Raw genomic sequence first — 18,615 nt, 5'->3', positions numbered from 1 at the left:
ATTGGTTTTTACCATGTAGTAGATTCTATATTGATCTGTGGTGCATACTTGATTCTACAAAATGTGGAATTGTTTTCCAACATAAACCAATAGTTGATCCTTACTATCTATGTTTATGTCAACATGCTCACATTCGGCCTCACCACAGAGCAACCCCATCAATTATATTATTTCTTTTTCCATATATTTTTTGTTGCATGCGTGCGTGCAAGCGGCGAATACAAATCCAATTGTTATATCAGCAAGATGCGACTACTAAGTATAGTAACGATCACTCTTTTGGCTTTGGCTTTTGCTACTGCATAGAGAGCAAGGGTGCGTCCCTTTGTACGTGCAGCTAGCATATATTCGTGCATGCCATTTCCATCCATTGATCGGCATCGGATGGAGCGCCCTCTGCCATCCATCGTGCGGAACAGAACATCGCACTTCGTGATAATCATTCATAAAGTTCCACAGTAGCAGACATATAATGTGTCAAAAGGAGCTAGCGTCACTTATTCGACGCACATCTTTGTTTTCCGAAAGGACATAAATATATTTAGAATGGGAAAATTATTGTTCACATGTGACGCTTTGGCCGAGTGGTTAAGGCGTGTGCCTGCTAAGTACATGGGGTTTCCCCGCGAGAGTTCGAATCTCTCAGGCGTCGTGTATTTTTTTTCTTTTGCCCCAGAAGCTAATACTCATCTCCAAGTGTATATATATATACCAGTAGCTCCATGGGAGGTCAGTGTGGTTTATCTCGAGCCCCATTTTAGACTCCAAAGTCCAAACTAATTAAGTAGCTAGGATCAAGAGCAGCTGGAGATGGATAGCTCCACTAACTCTAAACTCAAGCCTGTCGTCGACCAAGAAGAAGCCCAAGAGAAACCAGGCAGAGAGCGAGGAGGATGGATCACTCTCCCCTTCATAGCTGGTACGGTACATACGTGCAGACCTCTCTCTCTCTCTCTCTCTCACACACACACACACACACACACACAATCTGTGTAGACGACTAGACGTATGTATGTATCACTCGCTCCGTCTCTGTGTGAGCAGGGAGCATGCTGGGGCTGGGGCTGGCCGTCAACGGGACGACCAACAACCTGCTGGTGTACCTGCTCAAGGAGTACAACGTGGAGAGCATCGACGCCGCGCAGATCGCCAACGTCGCCCGCGGCTCCCTCAACCTCGTGCCCGTCGCCGGCGCCGTCCTCGCCGACTCCTACCTCGGCTCCTTCCCCGTCATCCTCGCTGGTGCCGTCATCAACCTCCTGGTCCGACCCGCTACCAATTTAATTTGCTGCACCCTCCAAACGATCCGTCTTCGATCTGCCTTGCTTTGCGTTGTCTTTTTCCTGATCGAAGTTGCTTCATCTACGTTAAGCTACGTAAGTGTGTACGTAAACTGCCTAAAATAATTCTCGCCCCCCCCCCCCCCTTCTCCAATCAATAGAATTCACGTTGCCCTTTACGTAATATACGTAATTTTATTACGTAGACGTAGCATTACCCTTTCGAGTTACATGGAAGCTATAGAAGTGGGGCAACACAGTACGTGTGACGCCAACTACCAAATTTATTACGCCCTTTTCGCAAAAAAAGTTAATTACCCCCTATGACCCAACAATTAATATGGATCGGATGGAGTAGATAAAATGATTTTCTCTTCTTCTTTTTGTGGTGGAGATATAATGGGTTTTTTCAAGGGATAATATGTAGGTAAAGGATGATGATTTCTTAAATATTTTTGTAGGCATGTTCAAATCAATATGCCTCTTAAGATTATATATCAACCACCTCCTGAAAGAAACACAACGCCAAACTACATCTTCAGAATTTGTCGCTTTATTTTTGAAGTTATTATTCAGCCTTCCTTTGAGTGAGAGATGATAACAACTTTTCAAATGTAAGACACAGTGGTCCTTCACAGAGCGAAACCGAAATATAAGTAGTAGCTGTTCAAAGAATTAATGGTCAGAGCCACATCTTATAATGTGATTTTTTTTCTTGTCTTTTCTTCTTTTTTGAACCGTCTTAACTGTCATTTGGTTTATGTAATCCGTTGTAGGATTCTCCTTTCATTTTTCGGTGAATAAAAGAAACTCATTGTTCGATGTGTAGCACTATTACTGAAATGTTCCTGTCATGTAAGAAAGCCATGTCAATGTTCGATGTGTAGCTATCATGTCACTATATGTTTATCAACATAACCATAAGAATTATGCATGCATGACCATGACGCGTTTGTGCGACGTTAAAATGACAAATACGACCTCTGACTCATGCTCTCAAATAATAAAAACTCTGTTTCATGCAACTAGCTGGATGCATTCGCTGATCACTTTCATATCCAAACTCCAAAGTGAAAAAATTATGCAGCCTGAAAAAACATGAATGGATTGTTAATAGGATCTTTACACACGAATATTTCTGTAGGTAATAGAGATTTGAAAGAGAAACCCCCAGTTTACAATCAACTTTATAGTGATTATTATATCAATTTTTGTACAGTGCAAAAACAAATTTGCAAATTGTTAGCTTCTGGAGAAATAACTCACTGCGACAATTCTTCTTCATGGTGCCAATATTTGGTTCCACTTTTGCAACATAGCAATAAATCGTCATTTAACTATAACATCTGACCATAACAAAAAGGAAACACGATTGCAGCATAACCTTTATATGTTTGCAACACCGGCACTGTCTTATTACAACAAAATGGATGCGATAATTAGTCCATAGTCACTTAGTTGTTTGCAGCATTCTTTACCTTTTTGCGCAATAGAAGAACAAACCATTAGCAATACAACTATAAAGATCATGCATTATTAACTAGTATGTCATTATCCAGGCTTTCGTCTTTTTCACGCTCACCGCAGCGTTGCCATCCTTGCGGCCACCACACTGCACATCATCGTCCACCGTCGGGTGCCAGCACGGATCCCCAGGGCAACTTGCCGTGCTGTATGCCGCCATATTACTTCTTGCCATTGGCACCGGAGGCACACGTTTCAACATCGCAACAATGGGTGCGGACCAGTTCGCCAGCACGCACGAGCAGGACACCTTCTTCAACTGGTACTTTGTCTTCCTCTACGGCTCCTTCATCGTTGGGGACACGGCCATTGTCTACATCCAGGACGGCGTGTCATGGGCCGTGGGGTTCGGTGTCTGTCTCGCTGCATCGACGTTTAGCTTGGTGATGCTTCTTCTGGGCGCACGGTACTACCGGATGCCCGTAACAAAGGGCAGCCCCTACACAGACCTGGCCCGCGTCGTCGTGGCTGCAGTGCGCAAGGGTAGCGTCCAAGTCGACGCACATGGTGGTGTGCGGTACAACGTAGGAGACGGCGCCTTCGTGACATCCGGCAGCGACGGGGCACCAAGTAAAACCTTAAGGTACGTAGGGAGTTGGCTGTTTCCCGAACAGGAGACTTTTTACCTCTGGATTGGTTAATCGTTCATTGTATCTTGTTCTTGCAGATTTCTGAATCGAGCTGCCATGATCACTGCAGCAACTGGAAGCGACAGCTCACGGGGTGAATCAGGCCGTGGCGCCTGGCGGCTGTGCACGGTGCAGCAGGTCGAGGACCTCAAGTCCCTCCTCAGCGTCTTCCCACTGTGGTCGTCCGGCATAATGGTGAGTGTGTCGATCGGAGTGATGCTTGGCATGATCATCCTGCAGGCCCTCGCCATGGACCGCTCGCTCGGACCACACTTCAACATCCCGGCGGGGGCCATCTCCGTCTGCTCCCTCGTCGGGTTCATTGTGGCCACCCCGGTCCTGGACCGTGCCGTCTTCCCTCTCTGGCATAGGATCACCGGCACCCCAGCGTCCCCGCTGCAGCGCGTGGGCCTCGGCCATGTGGTGAACGTTTCAGGCATGGTCGCCGCCGCGCTGGTGGAGCGCCGGAGGCTTGGCAGCATGCGCGCACAGCCCGGTGCGCCCATGTCCGTGTTGTGGCTCCTGCTCCCGCTGAGCATCGTCGGGGCCGGAGAGGCCCTGCACTTCCCTGGGAACATGGCCTTCTACTACCTGGAATTCCCCAAGATGCTACGGAGCCTGGCTACGGCCATGGCGCCGCTGCTCATCGCGATGGGGTTCTACATAAGCACGGTGTTCGTAGACGTGGTGAGGCGGGTCACGGCGTGGCTGCCGGGGAACATAGACCAAGGGAGGCTAGACAACGTGTATTGGACATTGGCGGTGGCAGCGACACTCAATTTTGGCTACTTCCTCGTCTGCGTCTGGCGATACAAGTACCATAGCCGAGGGACGAGGGTGGCAATGTAGACAAGGATATTATGTGTGATTTGTCCATGAAAAATACTGGCAATATGTGTTACCAAAATTCTCAATTTTCTCTTCTCATTCATACAGTACAAAATGGGTGTATTGGGTAGAGCAAGGAGGAACAAAATGATAATGTACTGACTCCATTTTGTAAATAAAAGGTGTATTTTGATTCTTTAAGATTAATCTTTGAGAACGAATTGTTTTATGAATACAAATTTTATGTGAGGACATGAAATTTGTGCCACCGGGTTCTTTTAGATAAATACTTCTTATTGTAATTATTGATACGTGTTGGGATTATAACTACCAGGTATGACCCGCCCAGAAGGGGCCGGGTCAACCCTAATGGCGGGTTACAAAAGAAGCCGAGTAATATTCAAAGTGACAGTTTATTAAGACTTGTAGAAGGCTTAAAGCCTAGGCGGCTTAAAGGCCCAATATTGTAAACCGCCATATGTAAAGAAAGGTTGTAAGGAAAGGCATATGAAGACGTCACCGAGCCGGACACGTTTATGAGCCGGCCGGGACTCTGTAGGCCGCCAGGTGTCAACCCGTGTATATAAGGGGACGACCCGGCGGCGGCTTAGTGCAAGAAACAACAACTCGAAGTCAGGACAAGCATATTCGCTCCCTGGTCTTCGAAACCCCAGCAATTCCAACACAACTAGACGTAGGCTTTTACCTTCATCGCAAGGGGCCGAACTAGTATAAAACCTCGCGTGTCCTTTGCCCCGATTAACCCCTTTAAGCTTCCTAGTTACGATGGCCCTACGACTAAGTCCTTTTGCTAGGACATCTGCCGTGACAATTCCACGACAGTTGGCGCCCACCGTGGGGCCAGCGCACGGTGGATTTGAGTTCTTGAAGGGCAACTTCGAAGGGCTCAAGGGATACGATGTGGGCCAGATGACCAAGAGTTGTCGCGTCAAGCTCTACATCGACGACGAAGGCTGGGGCCCCGAGGCCGGCTCAATTGAGTACGGATATCGGGTCCCCTTCGGCGGAATTCATGTCTTCATCGGCCGGATCGGCGAATCGGGCCCTGAGCCGGACGTCTGCACCAACATCATCGAGACGGCTCAGCGCGTGAGATCCGCCCGGGCCCAACCCGCCGTAAAGCGGACCTTTGTAGGTTGCATCCATGGAGGTGAGTTTTCCGAAGGATCCGTGGACGGTGGTGAGACGGCCATCTGTTCCGACGGTGAGTCGTCAGGCGAGACATATTCTTTGTATCAGCTGCAAGATGGCGTGCTTGGGGGCTGTTCCGATGGCAGCAGTATTCCGGACCTCTCTGAGCCGCCGAATCGGGCCGGAGTTTTCATGGCTGGCACTCAACTCGGTCAGAATTCCACAGCAACGGCAGCAATAACCTCCGAGTCGGCAGCAGCCGGGTCAGGAGACCCCGCGCGCCCCGGCTCAGACACTAATGGACCTCATGGATAAGTTGACAGCCCTGTTGACTGCTGTAATGGAGCTGGCGGATAAGGTTCAGCATGACGCGGAGGTGGCACGGCTACGCGAAGTGATGGCACAGGCTAAGGAGAATCTAGCGGCTGAAGAGGTCAGGATGGCCGCGGAGCGAGCGGCTTTGGTTGCCCGAGCTCAGCAGCTTCAAGCGGAGACCTTCCGGCTCTCGGTGGATCTGAACGCGTCAAACAAGGTCATGAGGAGAAGGCACCAGAAAACGCAGTCACGTCTCCCTCTGACATACGATCCTAGGAACCTTTTTCACACACCCGGAGCTGGTGCAAGTAACCCGCCGGAGGCAAATCGGATCGCAACACCCGGGGCTGGGGCGTCGTTTCAACCGCGGGCCATGGAACCACCTCGTATGAATACCGCTCTGCCTCATTACACGCCAATACCACCAGGTCAATTTTCGAACCCTTTGGAGAATATCATTGCTGCGTCGGCTCGTCTGGCGGCTCTTCCGATGGAAGGTGACTCTCCGACAGCAATTGAAACGTGAAGGGTAAGAGAACTTCTTCAGACGGCTCTGGCACAACAGGATGCGTACTCTTATAGTCGAGACAGAATCCATTCAACCCCTCGCCCAAGCCAGAGCCCAAGCTATAGCAGACATATGGACTCAGCCGCTATGTCAAGCAATGCTCAACGCCGCAACCAGCCACGCAGGCATGAGCCGGTGCAGGATGGAGCCCTTAATTTGGCGGATCAAGAGAGAATCTGGCAAGAGGCGGAGCAGGCGGCTCATCAGGCTTTTCTGGTTTATCCAGCAACCTCTGCCGTGGTAGGAGTGGCCACGAGAACCAGAGGTGTCCCTTGCCTGGTGCCGGCTATACGCAATGAGCGCTTGCCAAAAGACTTCAAGGGGCCTCGCAAGGTGCCTAATTACACGGCCGACTTGCAGCCTGGGGCATGGATTGAAAGTTACGAGATGGCGACGGAGCTATTGGAGGTCAGCGATGCAGCAATGGCTAAGTATTTCACTATGATGTTGGATGGAACGGCTCGCACTTGGTTGAAAGGGTTGCCACCCAAATCCATCGGCTCATGGGCGGAGTTAAAGGCCCAGTTCATTCAGAACTTCAAGGACACATGTAAACAACCCATGTCAATCGTGGACCTGACTAGTTGTAAACAAGAGGAAGGTGAGTCCACGACCCATTGGGTGATCCGGGTCAAGGAGATAATACATTCATCTGATAAGATGGATGCCGGCTCGGCGGTATTAATGTTGGAGAAAAAATGCCATTTTGAACCTCTGAAACATAAGCGGCTCAAGCGTGACTGTAATGAAATGGGCCAGTTGATGGCGGCTTTGGTCAAATAAGCTGATTCTGACAGTACCAAGGATCTCGTGTCTAATGAAGAAAAAACAGGGAAGGGAAAGAAGAACGGCAACGGCAAGGGTCACCAGCATAACCCGGCGAATCAAGGGGGTAATAAATGTAAGGCTGCCGAGTTTGTGGCTAACACCCATACACACGGCAACAACCAGCGACGCAAGGGTAGACAACCTCCTTGGTCAGGCGGGTCAGGTCCCACCCTCGAGCAGCTATTGAATGAGCCTTGTCCAAGACATGGCACCCGGGAGTAGCCAGCTACCCATCTGTGGAAGGACTGTACAATCATGAAGGCATTTAAAAATTCCAACATGTTTGATGGTAGCCACGGACCTGGCGACGGTTCAGGAGGGAGCGGTTTTCAGGGCCCGGGCGCCGGGTCAGGCGGAGGCGGTTTTCACGGTCAAGGCCATCTGGGTAACCAGGGTGGCTATAATCAGCAACCCGGCCAAAATAATCAGCAACAACAATCTGGGTATCAGAGTAACCCAAAACAGTTGAATGGTGGGCAGTACCATGTGTTTACCACTAGCTTATGCAAGAGGGACCAGAAGCTTCATAAGAGGACCGTCAATGCCATTGAGCCGGCGATTCCACGTTATTTGAGGTGGTCAGAACAGCCTATTGTGTGGAGCAGAGAAGATCACCCTCCCCGGGTTGATAATCCGGGTCATCTGGCCTTGGTGGTGGCACCTCAAGTTGGTGGATCTAAGTTCACTAAGGTTCTTATGGACGGAGGCAGTAGCATCAAGATCCTCTATTATGAGACGTTTCGTCGGATGGGGTTGACTGATAAGATCTCAAACAGTCCAACACTGTTTTTCATGGTGTTGTTCCTGGTAAGTCGGCATACCCAGTTGGTAAGATTGAACTGGAAGTAGCCTTTGGGGATGAATATGATTCCAGGGCTGAGAAGTTAACTTTTGAGGTGGTAAAAATCAAAAGCCCATATCATGCTCTGTTTGGACGGCCGGCTTATGACAAGTTCATGGCTCGACCGTGTTATGTGTATCTACAGCTCAAGATGCCAGGTTATAAAGGGACCATCACAGTACATGGGAGCCGGGAAATAGCCCTGTAATGTGAAGAAGGGGATGCCGCCTACGCTGAGTCTGTTTGTGCGACAGATGAGTTGAAGTTTTATAAGGATAATGTTGACCCGGCAGACATGACGTCTTTGAAGAAGCCAACTACGGAGCATGAACCGGTGTTGAAATTCAAGTCAGCTCATGACACCAAGACTGTTGATTTTGTGCCTGGCGACTCATCCAAACAGTTCATTATCAGTGCCAACTTGGATCCAAAATAGGAAAGCGCGCTCATCGAGTTCATCCGTGAAAACCGGGACATCTTTGCATGGAAACCTTCTGACATGCCAGATGTCCCGAGAGAACTCGCTGAACACACTCTCAATATTGATCCAAAGTTTAAGTCGGTCAAGCAGTTTCTTCGACGGTTTAATGAGGAAAGGCGCAAGGCCATCGGAGAAGAGGTGGCCCGGATCTTGGCGGTCGGGTTCATTGTTGAAGTTTTTCACCCAGAGTGGTTGGCTAACCCGGTGCTGGTACTTAAAAAGAACGACACCTGGCGTATGTGTGTGGATTACACCGATTTGAATAAGGCTTGTCCGGCTGACCCTTTTGCTCTCTCTCGTATTGATCAGATCATTGATGCTACGGCGGGTTGTGAGCGTTTGAGTTTTTTGGATGCATACTCAGGTTATCATCAGATCAAGATGGCAGTTAAGGACCAGGAGAAAACAACTTTCATCACTCCGTTTGGAGCCTTCCGCTATGTGTCTATGCCCTTTGGGCTTAAGAGTGCCCAGGCGACTTATCAACGGTGTGTACAGAATTGCCTTCACAATCAGATTGGGCGTAATGTGCATGCTTATGTGGATGATATAGTGGTGAAATCCAGAGAAGAAGAAACCTTGGTAATAGATCTGAAGGAGACATTTGATAACCTCTGAGTTTACAAGATGATTCTTAACCCGGCCAAGTGTGTTTTTGGAGTCCTAGCTGGTAAACTCTTGGGCTTTTTGGTGTCTAATAGAGGTATTGAAGCTAACCCGGAGAAAATTAAGGCAATCACGTCTCTGGCCAAACCAGTGTGCATCAATGACGTCCAGCGGCTGGCGGGTCGCGTCGCTGCCTTAAGCCGGTTCATAAGCCGGTTAGGGGAGAAGGCGATGCCTTTGTATCAGATGATGGAAAACACGAATGACTTTGTCTGGAGTGACGTGCTAACTTTGCTTTTGAGGATTTGAAGAAACAGCTCGCCGAGCCGCCGGTTTTCGCTTCTCAAGTGGAGAAAGAGTCATTGTTGTACGTGGCTGCTAATTCACGTGTTGTCAGCGCGGCCATTGTTGTCGAGCGCAAGGAAGCCGGAAAGGAACATCCAGTTCAACGGCCGGTTTATTACGTCAGTGAGGTGCTCATTGAGTCCAAACAGAGATATCCACATTGGCAAAAATTGGTTTATGGGGTGTTCATGACAAGCCGGAAGCTCAAGCATTACTTTCAGGGTCACCCAATTACTTTGGTTAGCTCTGCCCCTCTGGGAGACATTATTTAAAATAGAGAAGCCACCGGACGAGTCGCCAAGTGGGCCATTGAACTTGGGTCTCATGGTTTGAAATATATGCCACGCACCGCGATCAAGTCTCAAGCATTGGTTGACTTTATTAATGACTGGACAGAATTGCAGATACCAGAGGAGAAGCTAGACAACACGTATTGGACCATCCATTTTGACGGGTCTAGACAGTTGGAAGGCTCGAGGGCTGGAGTTGTTTTAACCTCTCCGCGAGGTGACAAATTTTGTTATGTGTTGCGATTGATGTTTTCGTGCACTAACAACGCAGATGAATACGAAGCCTTGCTCCATGGACTTCGGATGGCTAAAGAAATGAGTCTGAGCCGGGTACAGTGCCTTGGCGATTCAGATCTGGTGGCCCAACAGGTCTCATGCAAGTGGGATTCCAAGGATCCTCTCATGGCGGCTTATCGCCGTGAAGTTGATGCTGTTGCAGGACATTTTAAGGGTTATCAAGTGGAACACATTGACCATAGGAAGAACGAAGCGGCCGATGCCTTAAGCCGGTTGGGATCTCAGCGTAAGCCGGTGCCACCTAACACCTTTTTAGATGTTTTGCATATCCCATCTGTGAAGTTACCTACAGAGGAATATTTGGCCGTTCCTGACCCGGAGGCACAGTTGGTCGCGGCTCTTCACGTCATTCCAGATTGGACAGTACCATTTTTGGCTTACATGACCCGGGGCGAGTTACCAGAGGATGAGACCTTTGTTGGAAATATGCCCTAGAGGCAATAATAAAAGCATTATTATTATATTTCCTTGTTCATGATAATTGTCTTTATTCATGCTATAATTGTATTATCCGGAAATCATAATACGTGTGTGAATAACAGACACCAACATGTCCCTAGTAAGCCTCTATTTGACTAGCTCGTTGATCAACAGATAGTCATGGTTTCCTGACTATGGACATTGGATGTCATTGATAACGAGATCACATCATTAGGAGAATGATGTGATGGACAAGACCCAATCCTAAACATAGCATAAGATCGTATAGTTCGTTTGCTAGAGTTTTCCAATGTCAAGTATCCTTTCCTTAGACCATGAGATCGTGTAATTTCCGGATACCGTAGGAGTGCTTTGGGTGTATCAAACGTCACAACGTAACTGGGTGACTATAAAGGTATGCTACGAGGAAAGTAGAACTTGATGAAGTGTTACCTCTTGAACCGGAAAATGGCACAACTCAAGAAAATGTTCCTGAGGTGCCTGCACCAACTAGAGAGGAAGTTATTGATGATGATCAAGATACTTCTGATCAAGCTCCTACTGAAATTCGAAGGTCCACAAGGACACGTTCCGCACCAGAGTGGTACGGCAACCCTGTCTTGGAAATCATGTTGTTAGACAACGGTGAACCTTCGAACTATGAAGAAGCGATGGCGGGCCCGGATTCCAACAAATGGCTAGAAGCCATGAAATCCGAGATAGGATCCATGTATGAAAACGAAGTATGGACTTTGACTGACTTGCCCGTTGAACGGCGAGCCATAGAAAATAAAATGGATCTTTAAGAAGAAGACAGACGCGGATGCTAACATAACCATATATAAAGCTTGGCTTGTTGCTAAGGGTTATCGACAAGTTCAAGGGGTTGACTACGATGAGACTTTCTCACCCGTAGCGAAGCTGAAGTCCGTCCGAATCATGTTAGCAATTGCCGCATTCTACGATTATGAAATATGGCAAATGGACGTCAAAACGGCATTCCTTAATGGTTTCCTTAAGGAAGAATTGTATATGATGCAGCCGGAAGGTTTTGTCGATCCTAAGAATGCTAACAAGGTGTGCAAGCTCCAACGCTCGATTTATGGGCTGGTGCAAGCATCTCGGAGTTGGAACATTCGCTTTGATGAGATGATCAAAGCGTTTGGGTTTACGCAGACTTATGGAGAAGCCTGCGTTTACAAGAAAGTGAGTGGAGCTCTGTAGCATTTCTCATACTATATGTAGATGACATACTTTTGATGGGAAATGATATAGAACTCTTGGACAGCATCAAGGCCTACTTGAATAAGAGTTTTTCAGTGAAGGACCTTGGAGGAGCTGCTTATATATTAGGCATCAAGATCTATAGAGATAGATCAAGACGCCTCATAGGTCTTTCACAAAGCACATACCTTGATAAGATATTGAAGAAGTTCAATATGGATCAGTCTAAGAAGGGGTTCTTGCCTGTGTTGCAAGGTGTGAAATTGAGCTCAGCTCAATGTCCGACCACGGCAGAAGATATAGAAGAGATGAGCGTCATCCCCTATGCCTCAGCCATAGGTTCTATTATGTATGCCATGCTGTGTACCAGACCTGATGTAAACCTTGCCGTAAGTTTGGTAGGAAGGTACCAAAGTAATCCCGACAAGGAACACTGGACAGCGGTCAAGAATATCCTGAAGTACCTGAAAAGGACTAAGGAAATGTTTCTCGTTTATGGAGGTGACGAAGAGCTCGTCGTAAAGGGTTACGTCGACGCTATCTTCGACACAGATCTGGATGACTCAAAGTCACAAACTGGATACGTGTATATTTTGAATGGTGGGGCAGTAAGCTGGTGCAGTTGCAAGCAGAGCATCGTGGCGGGATCTACATGTGAAGCGGAGTACATGGCAGCCTCGGAGGCAGCACATGAAGCAATATGGGTGAAGGAGTTCATCACCGACCTAGGAGTCATACCCAATGCGTCGGGGCCAATCAAACTCTTCTGTGACAACACTGGAGCTATTGCACTTGCCAAGGAGCACAGGTTTCACAAGAAGACAAGGCACATCAAGCGTCGTTTCAACTCCATTCGTGAAAATGTTCAAGATGGAGACATAGATATTTGTAAAGTACATACGGACCTGAATGTAGCAGATCCGTTGACTAAACCTCTCCCTAGGGCAAAACAAGATCAACTCCAGAATTCCATGGGTGTTCGATTCATCACAATGTAACTAGATTATTGACTCTAGTGCAAGTGGGAGACTGTTGGAAATATGCCCTAGAGGCAATAATAAAAGCATTATTATTATATTTCCTTGTTCATGATAATTGTCTTTATTCATGCTATAATTGTATTATCCGGAAATCATAATACATGTGTGAATAACAGACACCAACATGTCCCTAGTAAGCCTCTAGTTGACTAGCTCGTTGATCAACAGATAGTCATGGTTTCCTGACTATGGACATTGGATGTCATTGATAACGGGATCACATCATTAGGAGAATGATGTGATGGACAAGACCCAATCCTAAACATAGCATAAGATCGTATAGTTCGTTTGCTAGAGTTTTCCAATGTCAAGTATCCTTTCCTTAGACCATGAGATCGTGTAATTCCCGGATACCGTAGGAGTGCTTTGGGTGTATCAAACGTCACAACGTAACTGGGTGACTATAAAGGTATGCTACGGGTATCTCCGAAAGTGTCTGTTGGGTTGACACGGATCAAGACTGGGATTTGTCACTCCGTATGATGGAGAGGTATCACTGGGCCCACTCGGTAATGCATCATCATAATGAGCTCAAAGTGACCAAGTGTCTGGTCACGGGATCATGCATTACGGTACGAGTAAAGTGACTTGCCGGTAACGAGATTGAACGAGGTATTGGGATACCGACGATCGAATCTCGGGCAAGTAACATATCGATTGACAAAGGGAATTGTATACGGGATTGATTGAATCCTCGACATCGTGGTTCATCCGATGATATCATCGTGGAATATGTGGGAGCCAACATGGGTATCCAGATCCCGTTGTTGGTTATTGACCGGAGAGTCGTCTCGGTCATGTCTACATATCTCCCGAACCCGTAGGGTCTACACACTTAAGGTTCGGTGACGCTAGGGTTGTAGGGATATGTATATGCAGTAACCTGAATGTTGTTCAGAGTCCTGGATGAGATCCCGGACGTCACGAGGAGTTCCGGAATGGTCCGAAGGTAAAGATTTATATATGGGAAGTCCTGTTTCGGCCATCGGGACAAGTTTCAGGGTCATCGGTATTGTACCGGGACCACCGGAAGGGTCCCAGGGGTCCACCGGGTGGGGCCACCTGCCCCGGGGGGCCACATGGGCTGTAGGGGGTGCGCCTTGACCTACATGGGCCAAGGGCACCAGCCCCGAGAGGCCCATGCGCCTAGGGTTCACAAAAGGGAAGAGTCCCACTAGTGGAAGGCACCTCCTAGGTGCTTTGGGGGGAGGGAAACCTCCCTTGGCCGCCGCCCCCCTAGGAGATTGGATCTCCTAGGGCCGGCGCCCCCCCCCTTGGCCCTCCTATATATAGTGGGGGAAGGAGGGCTTTTCATCCATGCCTTTGGTTGCCTCCTTCTCCCTCTCCAACACCTCCTCCTCCTCCATAGTGCTTGGCGAAGCCCTGACGGAGTACTGCAGCTCCACCATCACCACGCCGTCGTGTTGCTCCTGGAGCCATCTTCCTCAACCTCTCCTTCCCTCTTGCTGGATCAAGAAGAATGAGACGTTACGCTGACCGTACGTGTGTTGAACGCGGAGGTGCCGTCCGTTCGGTGCTAGGATCTCCGGTGATTTGGATCACGTCGTGTTCGACTACCTCATCCCCGTTCTTTGAACGCTTCCGCTCGCGATCTACAAAGGTATGTAGATGCATCCGATCACTCGTTGCTAGATGAACTCATAGATGGATCTTGGTGAAACCGTAGGAAAATTTTTGTTTTCTGCAACGTTCCCCAACAGTGGCATCATGAGCTAGGTCTATGCGTAGTTCTTCTTGCGCGAGTAGAACACAATTTGTTATGGGCGTAGATGTTGTCAACTTTCTTGCCGTTACTAGTCTTATCTTGCTTCAACGGTATTGTGGGATGAAGCGGCCCGGACCAACCTTACACGTACGCTTACGTGAGACCGGTTCCACCGACTAACATGCACTAGTTGCATAAGGTGGCTGGCGGGTGTCTGTCTCTCCTACTTTAGTTGGAGCGGATTCGATGAAAAGGGTCCTTATGAAGGGTAAATAGAAGTTGACAAATCACGTTGTGGCTTTCACGTAGGTAAGAAAACGTTCTTGCTAGAACCCTATTGCGGCCACGTAAAACTTGCAACAACAATTAGAGGACGTCTAACTTGTTTTTGCAGCAAGTGCTTTGTGATATGATATGGCCAAAGTTGTGATGAATGATGAATGACATATATGTGATGTATGAGATGTTCATGCTATTGTAATAGGAATCACGACTTGCATGTCGATGAGTATGACAACCGGCAGGAGCCATAGGAGTTGTCTTTATTTTTGTATGACCTGCGTGTCATTGAGAAACGCCATATAAATTACTTTACTTTATTGCTAAACGCGTTAGCCATAGTAGTAGAAGTAATAGTTGGCGAGCAACTTCATGGAGACACGATGATGGAGATCATGATGATGAAGATCATGGTGTCAAGCCGGTGACAAGATGATCATGGAGCCCCAAGATGGAGATCAAAGGAGCTATGTGATAATGGCCATATCATGTCACTATTATTATTTGATTGCATTTGATGTTTATCATGTTTTGCATCTTGTTTACTTAGAGCGACGGTAGTAAATAAGATGATCCCTCATAATAACTTCAAGAAAGTGTTCCCCCTAACTGTGCACCGTTGCGACAGTTCGTTGTTTCAATGCACCACGTGATGATCGGGTGTTTGATTCAAACGTTCACATACAACGGGTGTAAGACAGATTTACACATGCAAACACTTAGGTTGACTTGACGAGCCTAGCATGTGTATAGACATGGCCTCGGAACACAGAAGACCGAAAGGTCGAACATGAGTCGTATAGAAGATACGATCAACATGAAGATGTTCACCGACGTTGACTAGTCCGTCTCACGTGATGATCGGACACGGCCTAGTTGACTCGGATCATGTTATACTTAGATGACTAGCAGAGGGATGTCTATCTAAGTGGGAGTTCATTGAATATTTGATTAGATGAACTTTATTATCATGAACTTAGTCGAAAAATCTTTGCAATATGTCTTGTAGATCAAATGGCCAACGTAGTCCTCAACTTCAACGCGTTCCTAGAGAAAACCAAGCTGAAAGACGATGGCAGCAACTATACGGACTGGGTCTGGAACCTGAGGATCATCCTCATAGCTGCCAAGAAAGAATATGTCCTACAAGCACCACTAGGTGACGCACCCGTCCCACAGAACCAAGACGTTATGAACGCTTGGCAGACACGTGCCGATGACTACTCCCTCGTTCAGTGCGGCATGCTTTACAGCCTAGAGCCGGGGCTCCAAAAGCGTTTTGAGAGACATGGAGCATATGAGATGTTCGAAGAGCTGAAAATGGTTTCCCAAGCTCATGCCCGGGTCGAGAGATATGAAGTCTCCGACAAATTCTTCAGTTGTAAGATGGAGGAAAATAGTTCTGTCAGTGAGCACATACTCACTATGTCTGGGTTACATAACCGCTTGACTTAGCTGGGAGTTAATCTCCCGGATGATGCGGTCATTGACAGAATCCTGCAGTCACTTCCACCAAGCTACAAGAGCTTTCTGATGAACTTCAATATGCAGGGGATGGAAAAGACCATTCCTGAGGTATTTTCAATGCTGAAATCAGCAGAGGTAGAAGTCAAGAAGGAACATCAAGTGTTGATGGTGAATAAAACCACTAAGTTCAAGAAGGGCAAGGGTAAAAAGAACTTCAAGAAGGACGGCAAAGGAGTTGCCGCGCCCGGCAAGTAAGCTGCTGGGAAGAAGCCAAAGAATGGACCCAAGCCCGAGACTGAGTGCTTTTATTGCAAGGGAAGTGGTCACTGGAAGCGGAACTGCCCCAAATACTTAGCAGACAAGAAGGCCGGCAAAACAAAAGGTATATATATGATATACATGTAATTGATGTGTACCTTACTAGTACCCGTAGTAGCTCCTGGGTATTTGATACTGGTGCAGTTGCTCACATTTGTAACTCAAAGCAGGGGCTGTGGAATAAGCGGAGACTGGCAAAGGACGAGGTGACAATGCGCGTCGGGAATGGTTCCAAGGTCAATGTGATCGCCGTCGGCACGCTACCTCTACATTTACCTTCGGGATTAGTTTTAAACCTTAATAATTGTTATTTAGTGCCAGCTTTGAGCATGAACATTGTATCGGGATCTCGTTTAATTCGAGATGGCTACTCATTTAAATCCGAGAATAATGGTTGTTCTATTTATATGAGAGATATGTTTTATGGTCATGCTCCTATGGTGAATGGCTTATTTTTAATGAATCTCGAGCGTAATGCTACACATATTCATAATGTGAGTACCAAAAGATGTAAAGTTGATAATTATAGTCCCACATACTTGTGGCACTGCCGCCTTGGTCACATAGGTGTCAAATGCATGAAGAAGCTCCATGCAGATGGACTTTTAGAGTCTCTTGATTACGAATCATTTGACACGTGCGAACCATGCCTCATGGGTAAGATGACCAAGACTCCGTTCTCAGGAACAATGGAGCGAGCAACCAACTTATTGGAAATCATACATACTGATGTGTGCGGTCCAATGAGTGTTGAGGCTCGCGGTGGCTATCGTTATGTTCTCACCCTCACTGATGATTTGAGTAGATATGGGTATGTCTACTTAATGAAACACAAGTCTGAAACCTCTGAAAAGTTCAAGGAATTTCAGAGTGAAGTTGAGAATCAACGTGACAGGAAAATCAAGTTTCTACGATCAGATCGTGGAGGAGAATACTTGAGTCACGAATTTGGCACACACTTAAGAAAATGTGGAATAGTTTCACAACTTACGCTGCCTGGAACACCTTAGCGTAATGGTGTGTCCGAACGTCATAATCGCACTCTATTAGATATGGTACGATCTATGATGTCTCTTACCGATTTACCGCTATCTTTTTGGGGCTATGCTTTAGAGACTGCCGCATTCACTTTAAATAGGGCTCCGTCGAAATCCGTTGAGACGACACCGTTTGAATTATGGTTTGGGAAGAAACCTAAGCTGTCGTTTCTAAAAGTTTGGGGATGCGATGCTTATGTCAAGAAACTTCAACCTGAAAAGCTCGAACCCAAGTCGGAAAAATGCGTCTTCATAGGATACCCTAAAGAAACTGTTGGGTATACCTTCTACCTCAGATCCGAAGGCAAGATCTTTGTTGCCAAGAATGGATTCTTTCTAGAGAAAGAGTTTCTCTTGAAAGAAGTAAGTGGGAGGAAAGTAGAACTTGATGAAGTGTTACCTCTTGAACCGGAAAATGGCACAACTCAAGAAAATGTTCCTGAGGTGCCTGCACCAACTAGAGAGGAAGTTATTGATGATGATCAAGATACTTCTGATCAAGCTCCTACTGAAATTCGAAGGTCCACAAGGACACGTTCCGCACCAGAGTGGTACGGCAACCCTGTCCTGGAAATCATGTTGTTAGACAACGGTGAACCTTCGAACTATGAAGAAGCGATGGCGGGCCCGGATTCCGACAAATGGCTAGAAGCCATGAAATCCGAGATAGGATCCATGTATGAAAACGAAGTATGGACTTTGACTAACTTGCCCGTTGAACGGCGAGCCATAGAAAATAAATGGATCTTTAAGAAGAAGACAGACGCGGATGGAAATGTGACCATCTATAAAGCTAGGCTTGTCGCTAAGGGTTATCGACAAGTTCAAGGGGTTGACTACGATGAGACTTTCTCACCGGTAGCGAAGCTAAAGTCCGTCCGAATCATGTTAGCAATTGCCGCATTCTACGATTATGAAATATGGCAAATGGACGTCAAAACGGCATTCCTTAATGGTTTCCTTAAGGAAGAATTGTATATGATGCAGCCGGAAGGTTTTGTCGATCCTAAGAATGCTAACAAGGTGTGCAAGCTCCAACGCTCGATTTATGGGCTGGTGCAAGCATCTCGGAGTTGGAACATTCGCTTTGATGAGATGATCAAAGCGTTTGGGTTTACGC

General features: G+C 47.2%; 1 protein-coding gene and 1 non-coding gene across 2 annotated transcripts; both read left to right on the top strand.

Annotated features, from left to right (window-relative positions):
* Positions 1 to 570: 570 nt before the first annotated feature.
* Positions 571 to 652, top strand: TRNAS-GCU. The gene has a single exon. It is a non-coding gene; the product is annotated as a tRNA-Ser (tRNA).
* Positions 653 to 711: 59 nt separating this feature from the next.
* On the top strand, positions 712 to 4,462 carry LOC125521909 (protein NRT1/ PTR FAMILY 2.3-like). Its single transcript, XM_048686970.1, has 4 exons — positions 712 to 919; positions 1,045 to 1,262; positions 2,840 to 3,387; positions 3,472 to 4,462. The coding sequence occupies exons 1-4, from the start codon at positions 811 to 813 to the stop codon at positions 4,280 to 4,282; spliced, it is 1,686 nt and encodes a 561-aa protein (XP_048542927.1). The 5' UTR covers positions 712 to 810; the 3' UTR covers positions 4,283 to 4,462.
* The last annotated feature ends 14,153 nt before the right edge of the window (positions 4,463 to 18,615 follow it).

Source organism: Triticum urartu, chromosome 7 (genome assembly GCF_003073215.2).
Source record: "Triticum urartu cultivar G1812 chromosome 7, Tu2.1, whole genome shotgun sequence".
Taxonomy (NCBI): domain Eukaryota; kingdom Viridiplantae; phylum Streptophyta; class Magnoliopsida; order Poales; family Poaceae; genus Triticum; species Triticum urartu.
Note: the sequence above shows the minus strand (reverse complement) of the source record. Positions and strands in the feature narration are given on the sequence as shown.

What these genes read in the sequence shown, in the direction of transcription:
- LOC125521909 (XM_048686970.1), top strand. Translation starts at nt 811, where the DNA reads ATGGATAGCTCCACTAACTCTAAACTCAAGCCTGTCGTCGACCAAGAA. An exon ending in CACTCTCCCCTTCATAGCTG is followed by an intron (nt 920 to 1,044) that starts GTACGGTACATA and finishes CTGTGTGAGCAG; the next exon opens with GGAGCATGCTGGGGCTGGGG. An exon ending in GCACCAAGTAAAACCTTAAG is followed by an intron (nt 3,388 to 3,471) that starts GTACGTAGGGAG and finishes TTGTTCTTGCAG; the next exon opens with ATTTCTGAATCGAGCTGCCA.